The sequence below is a fragment of the Mastigoproctus giganteus genome, chromosome 4 (genome assembly GCF_048544385.1).
Source record: "Mastigoproctus giganteus isolate SK-2022 chromosome 4, ASM4854438v1, whole genome shotgun sequence".
NCBI lineage: Eukaryota > Metazoa > Arthropoda > Arachnida > Uropygi > Thelyphonidae > Mastigoproctus > Mastigoproctus giganteus.
This window is the reverse complement of record NC_143578.1, coordinates 150,578,707-150,601,708: the sequence shown is the minus strand read 5'-3', so window position 1 is coordinate 150,601,708 and position 23,002 is coordinate 150,578,707. Positions and strand designations below refer to the sequence as shown.

Genomic DNA, 23,002 nt, shown 5'->3' with positions numbered 1-23,002 from the left:
TCTAGCTTACTGCCAGAGTTTACTTCACCTCTGGCAATTACAAAATTAAATGTTATAACTCCTCACATGTGAATGTAGATGCAAAATACTCGTTTAGTTTGTTAGCCACTTGAGCAGGATCATCAACAGTTGAACCATCAATATCCAGTGGACCAATCTGATTCATCCCTTTCCTTCTAGAGTTTACATAGGTAAAGAACTCTTTTCTGTTTTCCTTTGCATACTTTGCCAAGGATTTCTCATAGTCTGCCTTTGCCTGCCTAATCTCCTTTGTGACTTGGTTACAGACTAGCTTATATCTGTCATAGGCTTCCATATCACCCATTAATTTATATGTATCCCATGCATTTTTCTTCTCTGCTGTATGTCTCATTAGTTCATCTGACATCCATTTAGGCCTAAACATTGAACAATATTTCTTAGTTGGTATGTAAAGCCTAGTAGCTTCCAAGATAAGTTCTTTGAATGCTTCCCATTTTGAATTTGCTGTTGGTAACATCGTCAGTTGGTCCTAATGCATAGAATTTAAATACTGTCTCAGACCATCGTAGTTGCCTTTACGAAAGCAAAAACCCTTACCTTTACTCCTGATGGTAGTTACTTCTTTGAGTAAATCCCACTTCAGCACACTGTGATCACTGCCACCTAGTGGTTCCTTTATCTGCAAATTCTTAATGCATGAAGAATCACTAGTGATAGTCAGATCAAGAATATTACCTCTCTAGTTGCCCCCCGAACATGCTTATGTAGAAAACAATCATCCAATAAATCCACAAAAGCCTTGCTAGTGTGTTAGTGACCAACCCACAAATTTCAGTCAATATCTGGGAAATTAAAATCTCCCCATTATAAGACTCTGATTTAATGGCCCACTCTATTTCCCTGTACAGTTTCTTATTATACTCATCAGAGTCATTAGGCCTATAGCACACTCCTACTCTCAATTTTGATCTCCCAATGCTTATGTCACACCAAACTGACTCGACACTGCACTGTCCAACTATGTCGACTGGCTTCACTTCCTTGGATTTTATGTGTTTCTTAACTAATAGCATAACCCCTCCTCCCTTCCTATCCTGTCTATCCTTTATGTACATATTGTACTCCCCAAATTCCAGTTCTGCATTCTTTATATCTGTGTTACACCATGTCTGTGATATCCCAACAATATCCGCCTTTGATGCTTGGAGCAATACTTCAAATTCATCAAATTTATTTACCAAACTCCTAGCATTGGTGTACATGCAAGTATTCATGCACCTGTTCCTATTCTTAGCTTCCCTAACACAACCCGTGTGTTTACTTGTACCGTAATGACTTCCAGCAGTCTGAAATATCCTGCATCTTGTTTTCCAGGCTTCTGCTCATTCCAATAGAAGTAGTACAAGAATCACTTTCACCTCTGCCAGTGGCTACTGTTAATCTATTAGTCCTTGTATCCCCCCAAGCTAGCAGTTTTCTGACCCACCTAACACTGCCTCGATAGCATCAGCAAATATTCTTGCACCCTTTCAATTTAAGTGTATCCCATCCCTGTAGAAGCAGTCTCTCCTGTTAACAAGTACAGACCAGGCTGAAAAAAATTCTACCCCTTGAGCCTTGCACAATCTTTCCAGGGCCGAATTGATCGACAAGGCTCTCATCATATACTCCCTCCTGTCATGTCTGGGCAGAATTGCAGACACTTTCAAATTCAACCCTAATTCACTGCTTTTTTTCAACAGTGACCTGTACTTGTTAAGTAATTCCGCCCATCTCCTCCTCTTAATATCATTAGTGCCAATGTGTACAACAATATCACCTTTTGTGCCTTAAAATTGGTAAAGACTCAGTACTCTGCAGTAACTTATACCTGTCTAAACAGATGAAATACATATTTGATAGACTCAGTTTAAAACAAAAATGCAACCTACCAACTAGATATAGACTAGTGGATTTAACGTTTAACAGTTTTGACCTAACTGTCATACACTCCTGATTTCCTTTTTTCTGATCATCAAGCACTGCAAGTACAATTTAATCTTCACGCAACAATATCAAACAGATCAAGCTACGAATACGTATATAATTTTAAGAAAGCACCATAGGACAACATAAGAAAAAAATTATGATGATAGACTGGTAAACTTATTTCAATTTACAAGGTTTCTTGGAATATTTCTATGATCATATTCACTACATTATTAAAAGCACTGTTCCCATCAAATCAGTCACTAAACATTCAATTAAATATCCAGTGTGGTTCAATAAAGACTTAATATTATTAATTAAAAAAAAAGAAAAAAACATATGATAAATATAAAAGCTCAAATAACTCATCCTTCTATTTAGCTTATTCCATCCTTAAAAAAACAGGCAAAACACAAAATTAAGATTGTTTACAAATAGGGACACAAAAGATATGTGTCCCTTTTGTAAATATTGGCAACAGGTTAAAAAAAAGGTAAACCATCCAGATTTTGATAATATAAGCATTGAGAAATTTAATAAGCACTACTCTAAACTCTGTGCTTATGATCAGAATCAAAACATAAACTATACTTCATTAGACCTCTTAATGACTTACTTTCCAGCTTTGAAATTGATCATAATACTTTACAAGATGTAACGAACAGTTTCTCTCTAAATTATTCTCAGATTCTAGATGGAATTCCAAATGGCCTTCTGGAAACATTGCTTTGTGGTACTCAATCAGCAATTTTTGCATCTATTAAAAGTTATCTTTAATCATGGAATATTCCCATCCAAATTAAAAATGACAACTATCACTTCTCTTTTAAAGGAAGCGAAAGATTTTGTCCCATCTTTTAGATCTATTTAGAAAGCAAGTCCTCTTTGTAAGATCATTGAAAATATAATATAAATACAGATAAGAAAATTCATAACGAACAAAATTGGATCTGTCTGGCATGGCTTCCTTAATGGGAGATCCACTGTAACTAATCTTTTTTCTCTGAAATTGACATAAATAATCTAGTTGATAGAAATTATCAGATGGTTATTATATATTTGGATCTTAAGAAAGCCTTTGGCACCATCCCTCATGCTATAATTTGTTCCAAGCTAAATTACACGGGGGGTGGTAGGCAAGGCATATCTTCTAATGAAAAACCTTTTTACTAATAGACAAAATACAGTTATTTGGGGATATATATACTTTCTTCTTTCCTATTTAAAGGAGTGTGCCACAGGGTTCTCTTCTGGGTCTTCTATTATTTGGCATTTTTAAACAAAAAATTTTTTTTTTGTATGTTCCAAGGAATCTAATTTTAAATTATTCACCAATGCTGATGATTTGAAAATCTACAAAGAGATTTGTTCTATTCATGATTGTATTATACTGGAATAGGGACTGAAAAACATTTACTCTTGAATCAGGCATAATGGTTTTTCTATTAATTTTGAAAAATGATGTTCATATCTATTTCAAAAAAAATATACATGTTTTTAACTATGGACAATCATATAATAGAGAAAGTTAAAGAAATCAGGGATGTGGGGATTATTTTCTAAAATAGTAATTTTAACAGACATATTGACAAAATTACTGTCAGAGCTTCTGAAACAGTCTTTTATATTTCAAAAATATCCAACTAATAAAAATAGCCTATACTATGACAGTTAATTCAGTTCTGGAATATGCCTCCCAGGTTTAGATCCCAGTACTAAATATTTATTTAGCCAGTTGGAGCAGTTTCAGAGGTCCATTATCAAGTTTCTTATATATAAATTTAAATTGGAAATATGTAATGAAATTCCTATGATGAGTGGTATAAATTTTTGGCTTATCTCTTCAATATCAAAGGAGAACTGTTGCAAATTGGAAGTTTATACAATTATTAATCTCCAGTAAATTGGATTCTCCTGATCTGTTATCCTGGTCAATATAGGGTGTCCATCTAGACCACTAAGACATCATAAATCTTATTTTCTTCATAAATTCAAAGATAACTATTAAAAATTTGACTTTTTCAGTAGAATATTAAATATATTTAAACTCTTTTAATATTGATGTTTCCTGTATAAGAATCAATATAAAAAAAATAAGTTATCAATTGGTACAATTATGAAGAGCATAACGATTCATAAGTGATGTCAATTGTTAAGTGAAAAAAATAATAAAATTAAAAAAATAATAATAAAAAATGAAATAATAAAATAATTAAAAATTGAAACTTTGGATATGAAGATTCATCCCACTCAGTTGATTTATGGTATCTTCTACTACCCCTTTTTCTTTTACTTTTCAAATGTAATTGATTTCACTACTACACTTATGTTATTTTTATTACATTATTAATTTTAATATATTTAATTTGATTCCATATGCATAGCATTTAATGTTTACAACCTATATAGGGTAATCATGAAGACCACTAAACCATAAAAAATTTTATATTCTTCACAATATTAGAACTAGTTAAATTTTGATTTTTTTATTCCTTATAACTTTAAATATCCACCCAGGGGCTCACATCTGGTGAGTATGGTCATGGCATATCCAGGGTCCTGAGCTGGATATCATCATTCTTCTCTTTCTTGGTGATTCCCATCTACTTCTCTCTCTCTCTCTCTCTTTCAGGACAGTAACTCGGAAATTTTTTTTTGACTGGTGCAGCATAAGCCTCAGGCTTCCTTGCACTATGTGGCTAGTAATAATAATAATATTTTAGCACTTCTAATACTGATGTTACTTATTAAATAACCAATATAATAATAAAAAAAAAAAAAAAAGCTCGTACACTTGTGTAGAACATGAGAAGGTACTGGTAATATTTACTGTTAAATGGATTTAAAAAAAGTGGAAACTTGGATATTGAAAATTATACCTAGTCAGTGGCATTGTTTTTTCACTTCTGATTTCCTTACTTTTCTTGTTTCTTTTTTTTATCTCATAGATGTACTAGATCCAATATATAATCTGTATTTCTTTATTTTATTTGTGTTATTTTTTATTACTTATTAATATTCACATGATGTGGGATTTACTTAAAGATTTAACTACCATCAGGGGTAAAGGGAAGGGCTTTTGTTTTGTAAAGGTGACTACAGTGGTCTCAAAGATTTTTTAAATTCTATACAGTTGGACCAAGTGATGATGTTACCAACAGAAAATTCTAAATGGGAAGCATTCAAGAAATTAACCTTGGAAGCTACTAGGCTTTTCATGCCAACTAAGAAATACTGTTCTAGGTTTAGGCCAAAATGGATGTCAGATGAACTAATGAGACTCGTGGCAGAGAAGAAAATTGCATGGGATGCATATGCATATTAGGTGACACAGAAGCCATTGGTAGATATAACCTATTCTGTAATCAAGTAACAAAAGAGGTTAGGCAAGCAAAAGCAGAGTACGGGAAAACTTTGGCAAAGGATGCAAAGAAAAACAGCAAAGACTTCTTTACTTATATAAACTCTAAAAGGAAGGGGGAAGAATCAACTTGGTCAACTTGATATCGATGGTTTGACTGTAGCTGATCCTGCTTAGATAGCTGCCAAACTGAATGAGTATTTTGCATTCACACATATACATTCACACGAGGAGTTATTCAGGGAGGGGAAAGTCAGAAGTTTATAAAACTCTAACAGGAAGTTAAATGATTTTTTAATAACTGAGAGTAAAGTGGAGAAGAAATTGTTGAATTGAAACATAAGAAAGGCACCTGGGGTGGATGGGATCTATCCAATTATATTAAACGAGCCGGCAAAGGAAGTAAGCAAACCCTTAGCCATAATTATGAGAGCATCATTAGACTCAGGGGAGGTCCCCCATGGACTGGAGATGTGGAAATCTGTCTCTAATTCACAAAGTAAGATCAATGGCTGACATGAGTAATTATAGACCTGTTAGTTTAACTTTTGTTCCGAGGAAAATAATAGAATCACTGGTTAAAGAAGCATTGCAGGATCATCTAGACCAGACTGCAGTAATAATTCAGACACAGTATTGGTTTGTTAAGGGGAAGTCATGTCTGACTAATTTTATTGGATACCAAGGAACTGGAGCAAAAAATAATTTTGATATCATATACTTGGATTTCAGAAAATCTTTTGATACTGTTGCACATAGAACACTACTATACAAATTGGAGCAGTATGGCATTAAGGGCAAGTTGCTACAATGGATAAAAGGATGGTTGAGTGGGAGAAGACAGAGTGGTAATAATGGACAGCGCTCTTCGTGGACTAATGTTATTAGTGGCGTCCTGCAGGGTTTGGTGTTGGGCCTGTTGTTGTTTTGTATATTTGTCAATGATATTGATGAAGGTATATGAAGCTTAATGTGGAAGTTTGCAGATGATACAAAGGTTGACATTGTTGTTAATGGCAGTTTGCTACTGCAACAGGATCTAAAAAAGTTGGGCAGATGGGCTGAGAAGTGGCAACTGAAGTTTAACATTGTTGTAACAGAAAGACACCTTGTGGGTAATTGTGCAGTCAGATATGAAGTTTTCTGAGCAGTGCACACAGGTTCCAGAGAAGGTCATGGGATCTTGTCAATGATATATAGGAATTTTGGTAGCAGGGAAAAGGAGGCGATTATCCCCTTGTATAAGGCAGTGGTCAGGCCACACTTTGAGTACTCTATACAGGTCTGGAAGCCTCATTTTAGGAAGGATGTAGAGTTGCTAGAATGAGTACAGAGAAGGGCAGCAAGACTGGTGAGGGGGAACAAAGGGGTGCTCTTATGAAGAAAGGCTGAAGTTCTGCAAATTGCAGCATCTGCAGACTAGGCACCTGCTATGTGATCTGATAAGGCCTTGAATGGATTGAGCAGACTCAATGCTAATGAGATTCTTCCTTCTGTTCAGATTACAAAGCTGAGGGGGCATAAACTGAAATTGAGGAAAGACGGTTGTCGAATAGATGTGTGGAAATTTGCCTTTAACCAGTGGGTAGTTGATTGCTGGAAAACACTTACATCTGTTGTTGTGGAAGTTGATACCTTAAATAAATTCAACGAAGAAGTGGAAAAATTTTGGAGCGAATGGATAGGTGAAATAGGAAGGTTTTTTTTTTGGCCGATGCTGTATAAACTTGCTTTCTTGTATCATATGCCTCTACTGATGATAATATGCTTATTTTTATTTTATGTAAGCAATTTGCTGTTTTTGGAAATTAATAATAAAAAATAAGTAAAAAATAAATTAAATATATTTTTTTATTTATTCATGCTTGTTTCAGGACCCTACAACAGAAGATGGAGGCAACTATAGGTGTAATGCTGTAAATGAACTGGGAGAAAGCAATGCTAACATTGCTCTCAATTTCCAAGGTAAGCTCCAAAGATTACTTTTTTCTAAAAATAATCGTTATGCTTTTTTATTATGATTTCAGAATTTATCTTTTAATCACATAAAAGTTGAAAAAAATAACTGAAAGTTGTTAAAAGAACACAGTAAAATATTTAGCATTATATTGGGTTAGAATATTTTTATTCGTAAAAATATTCTAACAGATTAATTTCCAAATGCATCAGTACTTTGACGAATTTAATTACTCTTCCTGTGCCATAGCTTCAGGCGAACAAAGCTTTTTTTGAAATTGAATAAAGTAAAAAAATTAAAAGTGGGATAAAACACTGCAAAGATTTGCATTTAAAATTGACTAATAAAAATTAAAATAAAGTGATATTCACTGAGTAACCCTCTTTGATGAACTGAAAATTTTGCAGTATTTCATATAACAAGATATGAGTGCAAGTGAAGCTTTCATTTTTATTTGTGAAAATATTCTAACAGATTAATTTCCAAATGCATCAGTACTTTGATGAATTTAATTACTGTTCCTGTGTCATAGCTTCAGGAGAACAAAGCTTTTTTTGAAATTGAAAATTATAAAAACAATTTAGGATCACCATGGCTCAAGAATGTAAAATCTGGCAGTCATATCAGCAGAAAATGATATTATGTATAGCATTGGATATTCATGATTTAATTAAAGCCTTTGTGGTTTTAATTAAACCATGAATTAACTCTTTAAATCATTAAATCTTTACCTTTCTGGCTATTGAAGGCTAGGAAAGTAAAGCTGTGATTACTTTGTGATTTTGTTTATTTATATAGATTTTAGTTATAAGAATAATATGATTGATAACACAAGTCACCAAGTACAGTAAACCCCCTCTATTCGTGGGGGTTACGTTCCTGAGAAATGCCGCTAATACCGAAAACACGAATACTGAGTTATGGCTCCCATAGTAATAAAGGGGTTCCGTTCCAAAGTATGAAATATATAAGAAAAACTAGTCTAAAATTTTGTCTATGTATGTATTATGTGTACCTTCATAAATGACTATGTACATAGACAGTACATAGTGAAATGCAAGCATATGTCATCGAAATGAAAATAAGAAACAATTTAATATTAAATGTAATATTTATTAGAAATTTCAAATAAATCTTTCAAACCAGCGCCTTTGCTAGCTAAAAAACTTATCTCGCCAGTGCTATCACCAGTTTCACTAAAGTGTTGATAAAGGAGTTTTGCCTTTTCACGAATGATGAGTGAACTTAACGGAATTTTATTTTGAGTTCGGTCTTCTATCCACAGATTTAAAGCTTTTTCCGTTTTTTCTAATTTAACATCACGAGTTACAGAGCAAATTTTTGAAGCAATTTGCGTGTTTTCACAGACACTACGGCGGATTTTTCTTCTGATTTCTTGATTGATCGTACCGTTGACTCATTGATTTTATAATGTTTTGCCACTGAGGAGACACTTTCACCATTAAAAATTTTATCTAATAACTCAATTTTATTCGCTAATGTCATCACCTTCTTTGATCTTTTCACATTTCCCTTGTTATTCGTAGCCGTATTTTTGTACGGGTTAGAAAGAACTTGTCCACAATAAAGTCACTTTCTTCCATTAACACATTTCAAAAAGTCTGTTTTACACTGCAAAACGGTAGATTTATCACTTTTGTAAGCATATCAATTTATAAATTGATAAATTTATTCAATTTATAAACATATAAATTAAAAGCAAACGACAAAACCTTCCATGACAAGCGCATAACACATACTGAACAAGGATTAGCAAGAAACATCCACGCTCGCGATTTTGTCACTCCTCTCCCCCCACCCACTGAGCGCTGTTTTGATCGGGAAAGATAATTTTAGCCACGCCCATGTTTTTTTATGGCGGAAAATGTTCACGGCGCTTTAAAATTCACATTTTTTTAGGTTTCATTTTATATTAAATCAGCGACCACAAATACGCGAAATCACAAATAGCGGGGGTTTGCTGTATTTCTCATTGGGTTAAAAAAACGTGGATGTGATAGATCTTTGCACATCATTCCAAATTTGTTTTCAGTTTTTCTCTAGCATATCTAATTTTTGTGATGAGATTGTTTATATAACTTATACATCATTCGGCTACCCTACATAATATTATTTATTTATAATTATTGTTTATATATTCGTATTTGTATAATTGTTTATATATATTTATATATCTATATCCTTGTTATTTCATAATTTAATTTATGATTTATGATTTTTAATCATAATTTATGATTAAAAATCATTTCAGATGAGATCAATTGAATTACTGAAACACACATTCATTGTCGTAGCTTGAAAGTGTAAAAATTACCTGAACCAATTCTTCTGTGTGTGCCGTTATTTCTTAAATAAATCACAATGCCATATAATCATGACAGATTTCAGAAAATTTACTCGTAGTCCTCTAGGTGAGTGGAATAAGGTATGTGCACAAATGTTATTGTATCACTATTTTGAATGGATTATGTGATTGGCTGAACAAAAGGAAAAAGTCTATTCCATTTGTCATCACTGATATGGAGGAAACCAAAAGTCCATGATGTTGATAGCTACTTTTTCAATGCAAATGTAACTGGATTCTGAGCAAAAGATAAACACAAAATGGTTAATCCAAACCTGGATTAAGTGATGAATTTAATTATTCTTCCTGTGTAAGTGATGAGAACTAATGATGACAGTATGCTAATTCCAGTACCTTCACAGCATGAAGTAGGTTTCTTACAAGATGAAATGGAATGTGATTGGCAAAGACCTGAAAACTTCAGCCAATCTTGAGTATGGGCCTGTTGGAGAGACATTACTGGAGCTGTTTACTGAAGATGAGTTCAGTGATCTAAATATAACTGTAACCCCTATAAAAATAAAGCTAAACTGCTTGCCTTGAGACTAAAAACAGAAGCATTAGCATCAGTAGAGGCATATGATGCAAGAAAGCAAGCTTACATAGCATCAACCAAAAAAAAAAAAAAACCTTTCCGTTTCATCCATCCGGTTACTCCAAAGGTTTGTCTGCTTCTGCTTTGAATTTATTTAAGCTGTTAACCACCACAAAATACAGATGGAAGTTTGTTCCAGCAATCAACAACCCACTGGCTAAAGGCAAATTTCCACATATCTATTCTAAAACTGGCTTTCCTCAATTTGGATTTATGCTCCCTCTCAATCATATCACCTCACAGGTGCCTAAAATCCAGACACAGGCAGATATTGTTGAGATATCAGAGATATGGTGTCACACAGATATAAGCAGTGCAGAATTGGAATTTGGAGAGTATGTGTACAGAAAGGATAGAGAGAGTACGAAGGGAGGAGGAGTTATGCTGTTAGTTAAGAAACACATAAAATCTAAGGAAGTTTATTCAGTTGACATGGGTGAACAGGGCAATGTTGAGTCAGCTTGGTGTGACATAAACACTGGGAAAGAGAAAATGAGAGTAGGAGTGTGTTATAGGCCTAATGGCTCTAATGAGTACAACAAACAATTGTGCAGAGAAATAGTGGGCCAGTAAATCGGAATGTATTGTAATGAGAGATTTTAACTTTCTGGATATTCATTGGAACTTGTGGGTTGCTCACTCGCAAGCTAGCAAGACTTTGTGGATTTATTGGAGGAATATTTCCTACAACAACATGTTCAAGGGACAACCAGAGGGAGCAAATACTCTTGATCTGATTATCAGCAGTGATTATTAATGCATTAAGTATATGCAGATAAAGGAACCACTAAGTGACAGTGATCACAGTGTAATGATGTGGGATTTACTTAAAGATGTAACTACCTCAAGGGTAACGGGAAGGGTTTTTGTTTTTGTAAAGGTGACTACAGAAGTCTCAGACAGTTTTTAAATTCTATACACTGGGATTAACTGATGATGTTAAAAACAGCGAATTCTAAATGAGAAGCCTTAAAGGAATTAATTTTGGACGCTACAAGGCTTTTCATACCAACTAAGAAATACTGTTCAAGATTTAGACCTAAATGGATGTCAGATGACTAATAAGGCTCACGACAAAGAAGAAAAATGCATGGGATGCGTATAAATTATCAGGTTACACAGAAGCCTATGGCAGATATAAGGTAGTCTGTAATCAAGTCACAAAGGAGGTTAGGCAAGTGAAGGGTAATTATGAGAAATCCTTAGCAAAGGATGCAAAGAAAAACAACAAAGACATCTTTGTTGTTCTGATTCAACAGACTTCTTTGTTGAATCAGATTGGTCCACTTCATGTTGGTAGGTCAATTGTTGATGATCCTGCTCAGATAGCTGACAGACTGAATGAGTATTATGCATCTACATTCACACATGAGAAATTCTCTAAGGAAGGGGAGAACAGAAGTTTACTAAACTGTAACGGGGAGTTAAATGATTTTGTAATAATGGAGAGCAAAGTGGAGGAGATATTAGCATTAGTATTAGTAGAGGCATTTGATGCAAGAAAGCAAGCAACAGGCAGCATCAGCCAAAAAAAAAAAAAAAAACCCACTTCCACTTCACCCCTCTGTTCATTCGAAATACCTGTCCAGCTGAGTCTTAAACTTATTTAGGCTATCAACTTCCACGACTAGGCATGGAAGTCTGTTCCACCAACCAACCACCCGCTGGCTAAAGGCAAATTTCCGCACGTCTGTCCTACATCTGTCTTTCCTCAATTTGAATTTATGCCCTCTGAGGTGATTATTCTGAGCAAGAGGAAGAATCCCATCAGCATTGAGCATGCTCAAACCATTCAAGGCTTTAAAGCTTTATACACCTCTATCAGATCACCTCGCTGGTGCCTAGTCTCCAGACACTGTAATTTGCAAAACTTAAGCCTTTCTTCGTAAGAGCACCCCTTTGTTCCATTCACTAATCTTGTTGCCCTTCTCTGTACTCTTTCCAGCATCTCTACATCCATTTTGAAATGAGGCCTCCAGACCTGTATACAGTACTCTAGGCATGGCTTGACCATTGCCTTATACAAGGGAATAATCACCTCCTTATCCCTGCTAGAAAAATTCCTATATATCATTGACAATACACCATGAGCTACTCTTGCAGCCCATCTGCACTGCTCAGAGAACTTCATATCTGCCTGCACAACCACCCCCAGGTCCCTTTCATTCTCTACCACTGTCAGTGTAGTACCACAGAGTTTATACATTGCTGTGGGGTTGCTGTTTCCCATATGTAGTACTTTGCATTTTTCAATGGTAAACTTCATTTGCCACCTCTCAGCCCATCTGCTCAACCTTTCCAGATCCTGTTGCAGCAGCATAGTCTCAGTAGTGGCCTTGGCAACCCTGCCAACCTTCGTATCGTCTGCAAACTTGGACAGTAAGCTTGATATACCATCATCAGTATCATTTATAAATACAGAAAACAATAATGGACCCAACACTGAACCCTGAGGGACTCCACTAACAACATTAGTCCACGATGGGCAGTGTCCATTGATTACCACTCTCTGTCTTCTCCCCCTCAACCACCCATTTATCCATAGCAGTAATTTGCCTCCAATGCCACACTGCTCCAATTTGTGCAGCAGTCTTCCATGTGCAACAGTATCAAAAGCCTTTGTAAGATCCAAGTATATAATATCAAAGTTATTCCCTGCATCCAGTTCTTTTGTGACTGCATCATAGTATCCAATCAAATTAGTCAGGCAAGACTTCCCCTTAACAAAACCATGCTGTTTCCGAGCTATATAGCTATATATTTTGCATCGACATTCACACATGAGGAGTTATTCAGCGAGGGGAATGCTGGAGGTGTATTCAACTCTGGCAGTAAGCTAGAGAATCTTGTAATAACTGAGAGTAAAATGGAGGAGAAATTGTTGAAGATAAATACAAGAAAGGCACCTGGGGTGGATGGGATCTATCCAGTTATATTAAAGGAGGCAGCAAAGGAAGTAAGCAAACCCTTAGCCATAATTATGAGAGCTTCCTTGGACTCAGGGAGGTACCCACAGACTGGAGATGTGCAAATGTCACCCCAAATCACAAAGGAGGATCAAAGGGCGACACAAGTAATTATAGAACTGTTAGTTTAACTTCTGTTCCTGGAAAATTAATGGAGGCACTGGTAAAAGAAGCACTGCAGGATCATCTAGACAAGACTTCAGTTATAGCTCAGACACAGCATGGTTTTGTTAAGGGGAAGTCTTGCCTGACCAATTTGATTGGATACTATGATGAAGTCACAAAGGAACTGGATGCAGGGAATAACTTTGATATTAAATACTTGGATCTTAGAAAGGCTTTTGATACTGTTGCACATGGAAGACTGCTGCACAAATTGGAGCAATGTGGCATTGGAGGCAAATTGCTGCTATGGATAAAGGGGTGGTTGAGGGGGAGAAGACAGAGAGTGGTAATCAATGGACACTGCTCATCGTGGACTAATGTTATTAGTGGAGTCCGTCAGGGTTCAGTATTGGGTCCATTATTGTTTTCTGTATTTATAAACGATATTGATGATGGTATATGAAGCTTAATGTCCAAGTTGGCAGACGATACGAAGGTTGGCAGGGTTGTCAAGGACACTACTGACACTATGCTACTGCAACAGGATCTGGAAAGGTTGAGCAGATGGGCTGAGAGGTGGCAAATGAAGTTTAACATTGACAAATGTAAAGTACTACATATGGGAAACAGCAACCCCAGAGCAACGTATCAACTCTGTGGTACTACACTGACAGTGGTAGAGAATGAATGGGACCTGGGGGTGGTTGTGCAGGCAGATATGAAGTTTTCTGAGCAGTGCAGATGGGGTGCAAGAGTAGCTCATGGTGTATTGTCAATGATATATAGGAATTTTTCTAGCAGGGATAAGGAGGTGATTATTCTCTTGTATAAGGCAATGGTCAGACCGCACCTAGAGTACTGTATACAGGTCTGGAGGCCTCATTTCAAGAAGGATGTAGAGATGCTGGAACAAGTACAGAGAAGGGCAACAAGATTAGTGAATGGAACAAAGGGGTGCTGTTATGAAGAAAGGCTTAAGTTTTGCAAATTACAGTGTCTGGAGACTAGGCACCGGTGAGGTGATCTGATAGAGCATTAGCATTAGTAGAGGCATATGATGTATAAAGGTGTATAAAGCCTTGAATGGTTTGAGCATGCTCAATGCTGATGGGATTCTTCCTCTTGCTCAGAATAATCATCTGAGAGGGCATAAATTCAAATTGAGAAAAGACAGATGTAGGATAGACATGAGGAAATTTGCCTTTAGCCAGCGGGTGGTCGGTTGGTGGAATAGACTTCCATCCCTTGTCGTGGAAGTTGATAGCCTAAATAAGTTTAAGGCTCAGCTGGACAGGTATTTCGAACGAACAGAGGGGTGAAGTGGAAGTGGTTATTTTTTATTTATTTATTTTTTTATTTTATTTTATTTTTTTTTTTGGGCTGATGCTGCATAAGCTGCTTTCTTGCATCAAATGCCTCTACTAATGCTATAACTGAAGTCTTGTCTAGATGATCCTGCAGTGCTTCTTTAACCAGTGCCTCCATTAATTTTCCTGGAACAGAAGTTAAACTCACAGGTCTATAATTACTTGTGTCAGCCTTTGATCCTTCTTTGTGAATTGGGGTCACATTTGCACATCTCCAGTCTGTGGGTACCTTCCCTGAGTCCAAGGAAGCTCTGTTGTTGTTGAAGTTAAACATAAAAAAGGTACATGGGGCAGACAGAATCTATCCAGTTATATTGAAGGAGGCAGCAAGGGAAGGAAGCAAACCCTTAGCTATAATTATGATAACATCCTTAGATTCAGGGGAGGTCCCCATGGACTGGAGATGTGCAAATGTATCCCCAATTCACAAAGATCTGACACAAATAATTATAGATATAGACCTGCTAGTTTAACTTCTGCTCCAGGGAAAATAATAAAGAAGTGATGCACGATCACCTTGACAAGACTGTAGTAATAGTTCAGACACAGCATAGGTTTGTTAAAGGAAAGTCTTGTCTGACCAATTTGATTGGATACAATGAAGTGATCACAAAGGAATTTTCATATCATATACTTGGATCTTAGGAATGCTTGATACTGTTTCAAATGGAAGACTTCTGTACAAATTATTATTGTTGTTCTAATATTATTTCTCCCTGATTGGGGGATTCCACTCTGTGATGGGTATTGCTACCAAGTACACAAGGTGGTTGTAATGTCTGGTGTTACTGTTGGGTGAGGAAATCTCTGACTATCCTACAGGTGTTCAGGATTGCGACTTTCTGGTGTTCCTTGTAGGTGTTCTCTGGGAGACCTATTGCTGCTAGGCTGCTATGTAGAGTCTTTGGTACCATACCGGTGGTTGACACGATGATCGGGATGGTTGATACTTCTTGCATATGCCACGTCTCCTTGACCTCATGTCTCAGGTTCATGTACTTCCTAATTTTTTCCTGATGGGTTTTCTAGACATTGCTAGTGTTGGGCATCACTATGTCAATCAGGTAGGTAGCCTTTTCCATCTTGTTCACGAGGGTTATGTCTGGTCTGTTGTGCGGGATGGTCTTATCCGTTATTATGGCGCGGTCCCAGTACATCTTGTGGGTTTGGGTCTCTAGTACTGCCTGGGGTTCGTACTTGTAGTATGGTACACTTTCTTTGGTCAACTGGTATTTCCTCACTAGCTTCTGATGTATTATCCTGGCTACCTGGTCATGTCTATAAGTGTACTCAGTCTGGGTGATCACCTTGCACCCCGTGGTGATGTGTTGGATCATTTCTGAGGCCAGGTGGCATCATTGACATGTGTCATCTGACATTCCTGGAAGACTTCTGTACAAATTATTATTTGTACAGAATAATAATAATTTCTGAGGCCAGGTAGCATCATCGACATGTGTCATCTGACATTCCTAGAAGACTTCTGTACAAATTATTATTTGTACAGAATAATAATAATTTCTGAGGCCAGGTGGCATCATCGACATGTGTCATCTGACATTCCTGGAAAACTTCTGTACAAATTATTATTATTAGCCATATGGTGCAAAGAAGCCTGAGGCTTATGCTGCACCAACCAAAAAAAAAATTATGATCCACCCCGAGAGAGAGAAGTAGAAAGGAATCAAGAAAGAGAAGAATGATGATATCCAGCTCAGGACCCTTGGTGTGCCAAGCCCATACTCACCAGATGTGAGCCCCTGGGGTTAATTGGAGCAGTGTGGCAATAAAGGCAAATTGCTGCTATGGATAAAGGGATGGTTGAGTGGGAAAAGACAGAGTAGTAATCAATGGACACTGCTCTTTATGGACTAATGTTATTAGTGTAGTACCCCAGGGTTTAGTGTCGGGACCATTCTTGTTTTCTGTATTTATCAATGATATCGATGGAGTTGTATCAGGCTTAATGTTCAAGTTTGCAGACGATACAAAGGTTGGCAGGGTTGTTAGTGACAGTATGCTGCTACAACAGTATCTAAAAAAATTAGGCAGATGCTTTGTTTGTTTGTTATTTGGTTTTTAGGAGCATTAGCAACTAAGGCCATTTGCTCCGGGGATATGCGGTGGTCATTCCCTGACCTTTCCGCATCCACCGTATTTGGTGGTCATGGGCTCGAACCCCGGTCTAATCAAGAAATGTGTGCTACGCACTGCTTCTCCTGCCCACCTAGGCAGACGGGCTGAGAAGTGGCAACTGAAGTTTAACATTGACAAATGCAAAGTACTGCCTATGGATAGCGGTAACCCAAAAAAGAAACTTACCAACTGTGTGATACTAAACTCGGTGGTGGCAAACAAAAAAGACCTAGGGATAATTGTGCAGTCAGTTATAAAGTTCTCTGAGCAGTGCTGATGGGCTACCAGAGCAGGTCATGGAGTTTTGTCAGTGGTATACAGGCAGTTCCTGCTTTATGAGTTCTCGGGTTTACAAGGTTTTTTCTTCTAAGTATCAAGTATCAATAAAATCGAAATTATGAAGATTAATTGCAAAAAATGAATGCCATATAATGCAATATTATGAATGTTTTTTTTTAAACATTCATAAATCCCACGTTTCAAACTACGCATATAGCTATACAATATAGTGCACCCCGCTTTGAGATATTAATCCGTTCCAGAGATCTGTTCCATCAAATCTGAAAATATCGTAATGTGAACCCAATAACACATTGTTCTTTAGTTATTCATTCCAAGACCTCGGAGGATGAAATTTTTGCTGTATAAGTAAGCTGTTTTTCTCTCTAGAAGGTCATTTTATAATGTAAATTCTATTAGTTACCAATCCAAATCATTAAACGCCTTACACTTTCATCGTTATCATATGTTATAAGAACCAATTTTGAATGGCTTTGTGATATTTTTTTAAAGCACATTTCTGGAAGTCACAACCATAAAACAATTTGCACTTTCTCATTTATTGTGCTTTTCTGTTAGTGCAATCTATTATAGACGGGTAGTAAACTCAATCTTATTGCATTTGTGAAAATACTGATAGCTGGAATTGTGTGGGTTTTTATGCTATTAGGGTGAAATGTGTTTCTCCTTCACTGCAGTCTTCAATCGTATAAAAAACATAAATAAATTTTCAGAATCTTCTTTTCATTCTTTTTTTTTTTTTTTTTTTTTTAACTTCGTTAACTTGTTACTCCCTGCGTATTGTGTTAGTTGCAATCTCACTTGCACATACCTTGTTAGTTAGTTGTAATTTGTGCATGCCGTTAAAAAATGCTTATGCATGCTATCATGCATTTATAAAGAAAATTGTGAAATTTATAAAGAAAACAGAAGAGATTATCTTGGAAAAACGCCTCTTGAAGCATTTCTGAAGAAGATGACTCCTTGTGCAACAAACCAATAATGAGTGCCTAGCCAACAATGAGTGATCAACGAGTGTGCATTTAGTCGATGATGAAGAATAAACATTCCTTAACATTTGTTAAGTCATAAATAATTTCTTTAAATTGTAATTTACTTAATTTTACAGGCTATGTTTTCATTTCTCTGTATAAATCAATCATTTTTAAACATAAACTGATTAGCTAACTAATTTCATTGTTGAGAATGTAACCCCTGTTTTTAACATTGTCTATGGGAATAAATTCCCGCTTTACTAGTTTTTGCTTTAAGAGCATGTGCTAGGAACGAATTAACTCGTAAAGTCGGGAACTACCTGTACTGGAATTTTGCTAGCAGAGACGAGGAGGAGATTATCGCTTTGTATAAGCCAATGGTCAGGCCATGCCTTGAGTACTGCATACAGGTCTGGAGGCCTCATTTTAGGAAGGATATAGAGTTGCTAAAATGAGTACAGAGAAGGGAAAAAAGATTAGTGAGAGGAACAAAGGGATACGTTTACCAAGAGAGGCTAAAGTTCTGCAAGTTGCAGCATCTGAAGACTAGGCATCTGCGAGGTGATCTGATTGAGGTGTATAAGATCTTGAATGGTTTGAGTAGGCTCAATGCTGATGGAATACTTCTGCTTGCTCAGATTAAGAACCTGAGGGGACATAGATTCAAATTGAGGAAAGACAGTTATAGAATAGATGTGCAGAAGTTTGCCATTAGACAACAGGTAGTTGATTGCTGGAACAGACTTCCATCTGTTGTTGTGGAAGGTGATAGCTTAATAAATTTAAGGCTAAGCTAGACAAACATTTGGAGTGATTGGATGGGTAAAATGGGGAAGAAGTTTTTTTTTTTTTTGGCTGATGCTATGTAAGCTTGCTTTTTTGCATCATGCCTAAGAAAGTCATATAACGTAACTCGGAGATAACATTCAAGACTGAAATACATATATATATAGTGTTATAACTGCATTGGAATATAAGTTTAGGGTTATATTTTGTATTGGAATTTTATTGAACTTGAATAGAAATCATGACTCAGACCAGAGCAGCAAAGCAAAAGGCTCAAACTAATGGAAGTGCTGTGGCTCAGGGGAGAACTGAGGGGAGGCAGTTGTCCTCTGAATCACAGTCGATTGAAATGCATTGCTTGTTTGATGTTTATGGAGCAATCGGGAACGGGACATGATATTGCCAAGGGGAATGTCTTTGTGTGTGCATGATGTAAGGAGTGCGAGGAAATAAGACGCTAACTCAGCATTCTTATGGGCTTATATGAGAGCTTGAAGCACAGGGTGGATGCCCTCGAAGGATTTAAATTGAGGGCCCATCAAGCTCTCAGCTGCTCACATCAATGCCAGAGCTTGCACTTGAACATCACGCAACACAGCGGCAACCACCAAGGCAGAATGCACTGGTCCTAAAGCAACTAGTTGTTGTTGACTCTATTATCAGGGAAACAGGAAATATATTGTACAAAAAGGATAGATGGAACAGGACCAGGGTATGTCTGCCAGGGGCAAAGGTTGATGACGTTGTAGAGTAGATATCATCTTTTAAAGGCACAAAGGGTGATATTGTTGTACCCGTTGGCAGTAATGATACTAAGAGTAGGAGATTGGCGGAATTACTTAACATGTACAAGTCAATGCTGAAAAAAAGCCGTGAGTTACGGTTGAATTTGAAAGTGTCTACAATTCTGCCCAGACACTACAAGAAGGAGTATATGATGAGAGCCTTGTCATTCAATTTGACCTTGGAGAGATTGTGCAAGGCTCAAGGAGTAGATTTTTCTCAGCATGGTCTGTGCTTGTTAACAGGAGAGACTGCTTCTACAGGGATGGGATACACTTAAATAGAAAGGGTGCTAGAATATTTGCTGAAGCTATCGAGGCAGAGTTAGGTAGGTTGTAAAACTGCTAGCTTGGGGGGGAATACACAAATTAATAGATTAACAGTAGCTGCTGGCAGAGGTAAAAGTGATTCTTGCACTACTTCTATTGAAATGCAATTGAGCAGCAGCCTGGAAAGCAAGGCAGTGGGGTTTCCAGGACTGCTGGGAGTCATAGTGGAACAAGTAAATACATGGGCAGTGTTAGGGTAACTAAGAATAGAAACAGGTGCATGTATACTTGTATGTACACCAATGCTAGGAGTATAGTTAATAAATTGGATGAGCTTGAAGTGCTAGTCAAGACATCAAAGGTAGATATTGTTGAGATATCAGAGATATGGTGTCACACAGATATAAGCAGTGCAGAACTGGAATTTGGGGAGCACGATGTGTACAGAAAGGATAGATAGGACAGAAAGGGAGGAGGGGTTATGCTGTTAGTTAAGAAACACATAAAATCTAAGGAAGTGCATCCAGTTGATGTTGATGGACAATGCAATGTTGAGTCCGTTTGGTGTGCCATAAGCACTGTGAAAGGAAAAATGAAAATAGGTGTGTGTTTTAGGCCAAATGAATTTGATGAGTATAATGAGCAATTGTGCAGAGAAATAGAGTGGGCCAGTAAATTAAAGTGTCTTATAATGGGGGATTTTAATTTCCCAGGGATTGACTGGAATTTGTGGGTTGGTCACTCACACACTAGCAAGGCTTTTGTGGATTTATTGGATGATTGTTTTTTACAGCAGCATGTTCGGGAGGCAACTAGAGGGAGTAATACTCTTGATCTGATTATCAGTAGTGATTCTTCATGCATTAAGAATCTGCAGATAAAGGAACCACTAGGTGGCAGTGATCACAGTGTGCTGAAGTGGAATTTACTCAAAGAGGTAACTACCATCAGGGGTACAGGAAAGGGTTTTTGCTTTCATAAAGGTGACTACGGTGGTCCGAGACAGTATTTAAATTCTATAAAGTGTGACCAACTGATGATGTTACCAAAAGCAAATTCAAAATGAGAAGCATTTAAAGAATTAACTTTGTAAACTACTAGTCTTTTCATACCAACAAAGAAATATTGTTCAAGATTTAGGCCTAAATTGATTTCAGATGAACTAATTAGACATGTGACAGAGAATAAAAATGCATGGGATACATATAAATTAACATGTGACCCAGAAGCCTATGATAGATATAAGTTGGTCTGTAACCAAGTTACAAACCAGGTTAGGCAGGCAAAGGCAGATTACAAGAAATCTTTGGCAAAGGATGCAAAAAAAAAAAGAAGAGTTCTTTACTTATGTAAACTCTAGAAGGAAGGGGATGAATCAGATTGGTCCACTTGATATCGATGGTTCAACTATTGATGATCCTGCTCAGGTAGCTAACAAACTAAATTAATATTTTGTGAATATCTACATTCACACATGAGGAGTTATTCAGGGAGGGGAATGCCAGAGGAATGCTATTAAACTCTGGCAGTAAGCTAGATAATTAAGTAATAACTGAGAATAAAGTGGAGGAGAAGTTGTTGAAGATAAACATTAGAAAGGCATATTAAAAAAAAGTTATATTAAAGGATGTGGCAAAGGAAGTAAGCAAACCCTTAGCCATAATTATGAGAGCTTCCCTGGACTCAGGGCAGGTACTCATGGACTGGAGATGTGCAAATGTAACCCCAATCCACAAAGGAGGATCAAAGGGAGACACAGGTAATTACAGACCTGTTAATTTAACTTCTGTTCCAGGAAAATTAATGGAGCCACTGGTTAAAGAAGCATTGCAGGATCATCTAGACAAGACTTGTTATAGCTCGGACACAGCATGGATTTGTTAAGGGGAAGTCTTGTGTGACAAATTTGATTGGTTACTGTGATGTAGTCACAAAGGAACTGGATGCAAAGAATAACTTTGATATCATATATTTGGATCTTAGAAAGGCCTTTGATAGTGTTACACATAGAAGACTGCTGCACAAATTGGAGCAGTGTGGCATTGGATGCAAATTACTGCTATGGATAAAGGGATGGTTGAGTGGGAGTAGACAGAGTGTGATAATCAATGGACACTGCTCTTCGTGGAGTAATGTTATTAGTGGAGTCCCTCAGGGTTCACTGTTGGGTCCATTGTTGTTTTCTGTATTTATAAATGATATTGATGATGGTATATCAGGCTTAATGTCCAAGTTTTCACATGATACGAAGGTTGGCAGGGTTGCTAATGCCACTAATGACAGTACACTGCTGAAACAGGATCTAGAAAAGTTGAGCAGATGGACTGAGAGGTGGCAAATGAAGTTTAACATTGACAAATGTAAAGTACTGCATATGAGAAGCAATAATCCCAGAGTAACGTATCAACTCTGTGGTACCACATGGAAAGTGGTAGAGAATGAAAAGGACCTGGGGGTAATTGTGCAGGCAGATATGAAGTTTTTTGAGTAGTGCGGACGGTCTGCAAGAGTAACTCATGGTGTCTTGTCAATGATATACAGAATTTTTCTAGCAAGGATAAGGAGGTGATTATCTCCTTGTATAAGGCAATGGTCAGGCCACACCTTGAGTACTGTATACAGGTCTGGAGGCCTCATTTTAAGAAGGATGTAGAGCTGTTGGAACGAGTACAATGAAGGGCAACAAGATTAGTGAACAGAACAAAGGGTTGCTCTTACGAAGAAAGGCTTAAGTTTTACAAATTACAGTGTCTAGAGACTAGGCACCTGCAAGGTGATCTGATTGAGGTGTATAAAGCCTTGAATGGTTTTAGCATGCTCAGTGCTGATGGGATCCTTCCTCTTGCTCCGAATAATCACCTGAGAGGGCATAAATTCAAATTGAGGAAAGACGGTTGTAGAATAGATGTGCGGAAGTTTGCCTTTAGCCAGCGTGTGGTTGATTGCTGGAACAAACTTCCATCTGTCATTGTAGTTGATTGCTTAAATAGATTCAAGGCAGAACTTGACAAACATTTGGAGCAAGAGGATGGGTGAAATAAGGGTTTTTTTTTTTTTTTTTTTTTTTTTTGCTTTGGGTGATGCTATA

The 23,002-nt window shown here is 36.9% G+C and overlaps 1 protein-coding gene across 1 annotated transcript in view; it reads left to right on the top strand.

Annotated features, from left to right (window-relative positions):
* The window catches only part of LOC150087120 (twitchin-like), a 3,511,780-nt gene that overhangs the window by 260,848 nt on the left and 3,227,930 nt on the right, over positions 1–23,002 (top strand). Inside the window, 1 exon segment of the mRNA XM_090372971.1 lies at positions 7,186–7,276. Coding sequence (XP_090229097.1) covers positions 7,186–7,276 — 91 coding nt within the window.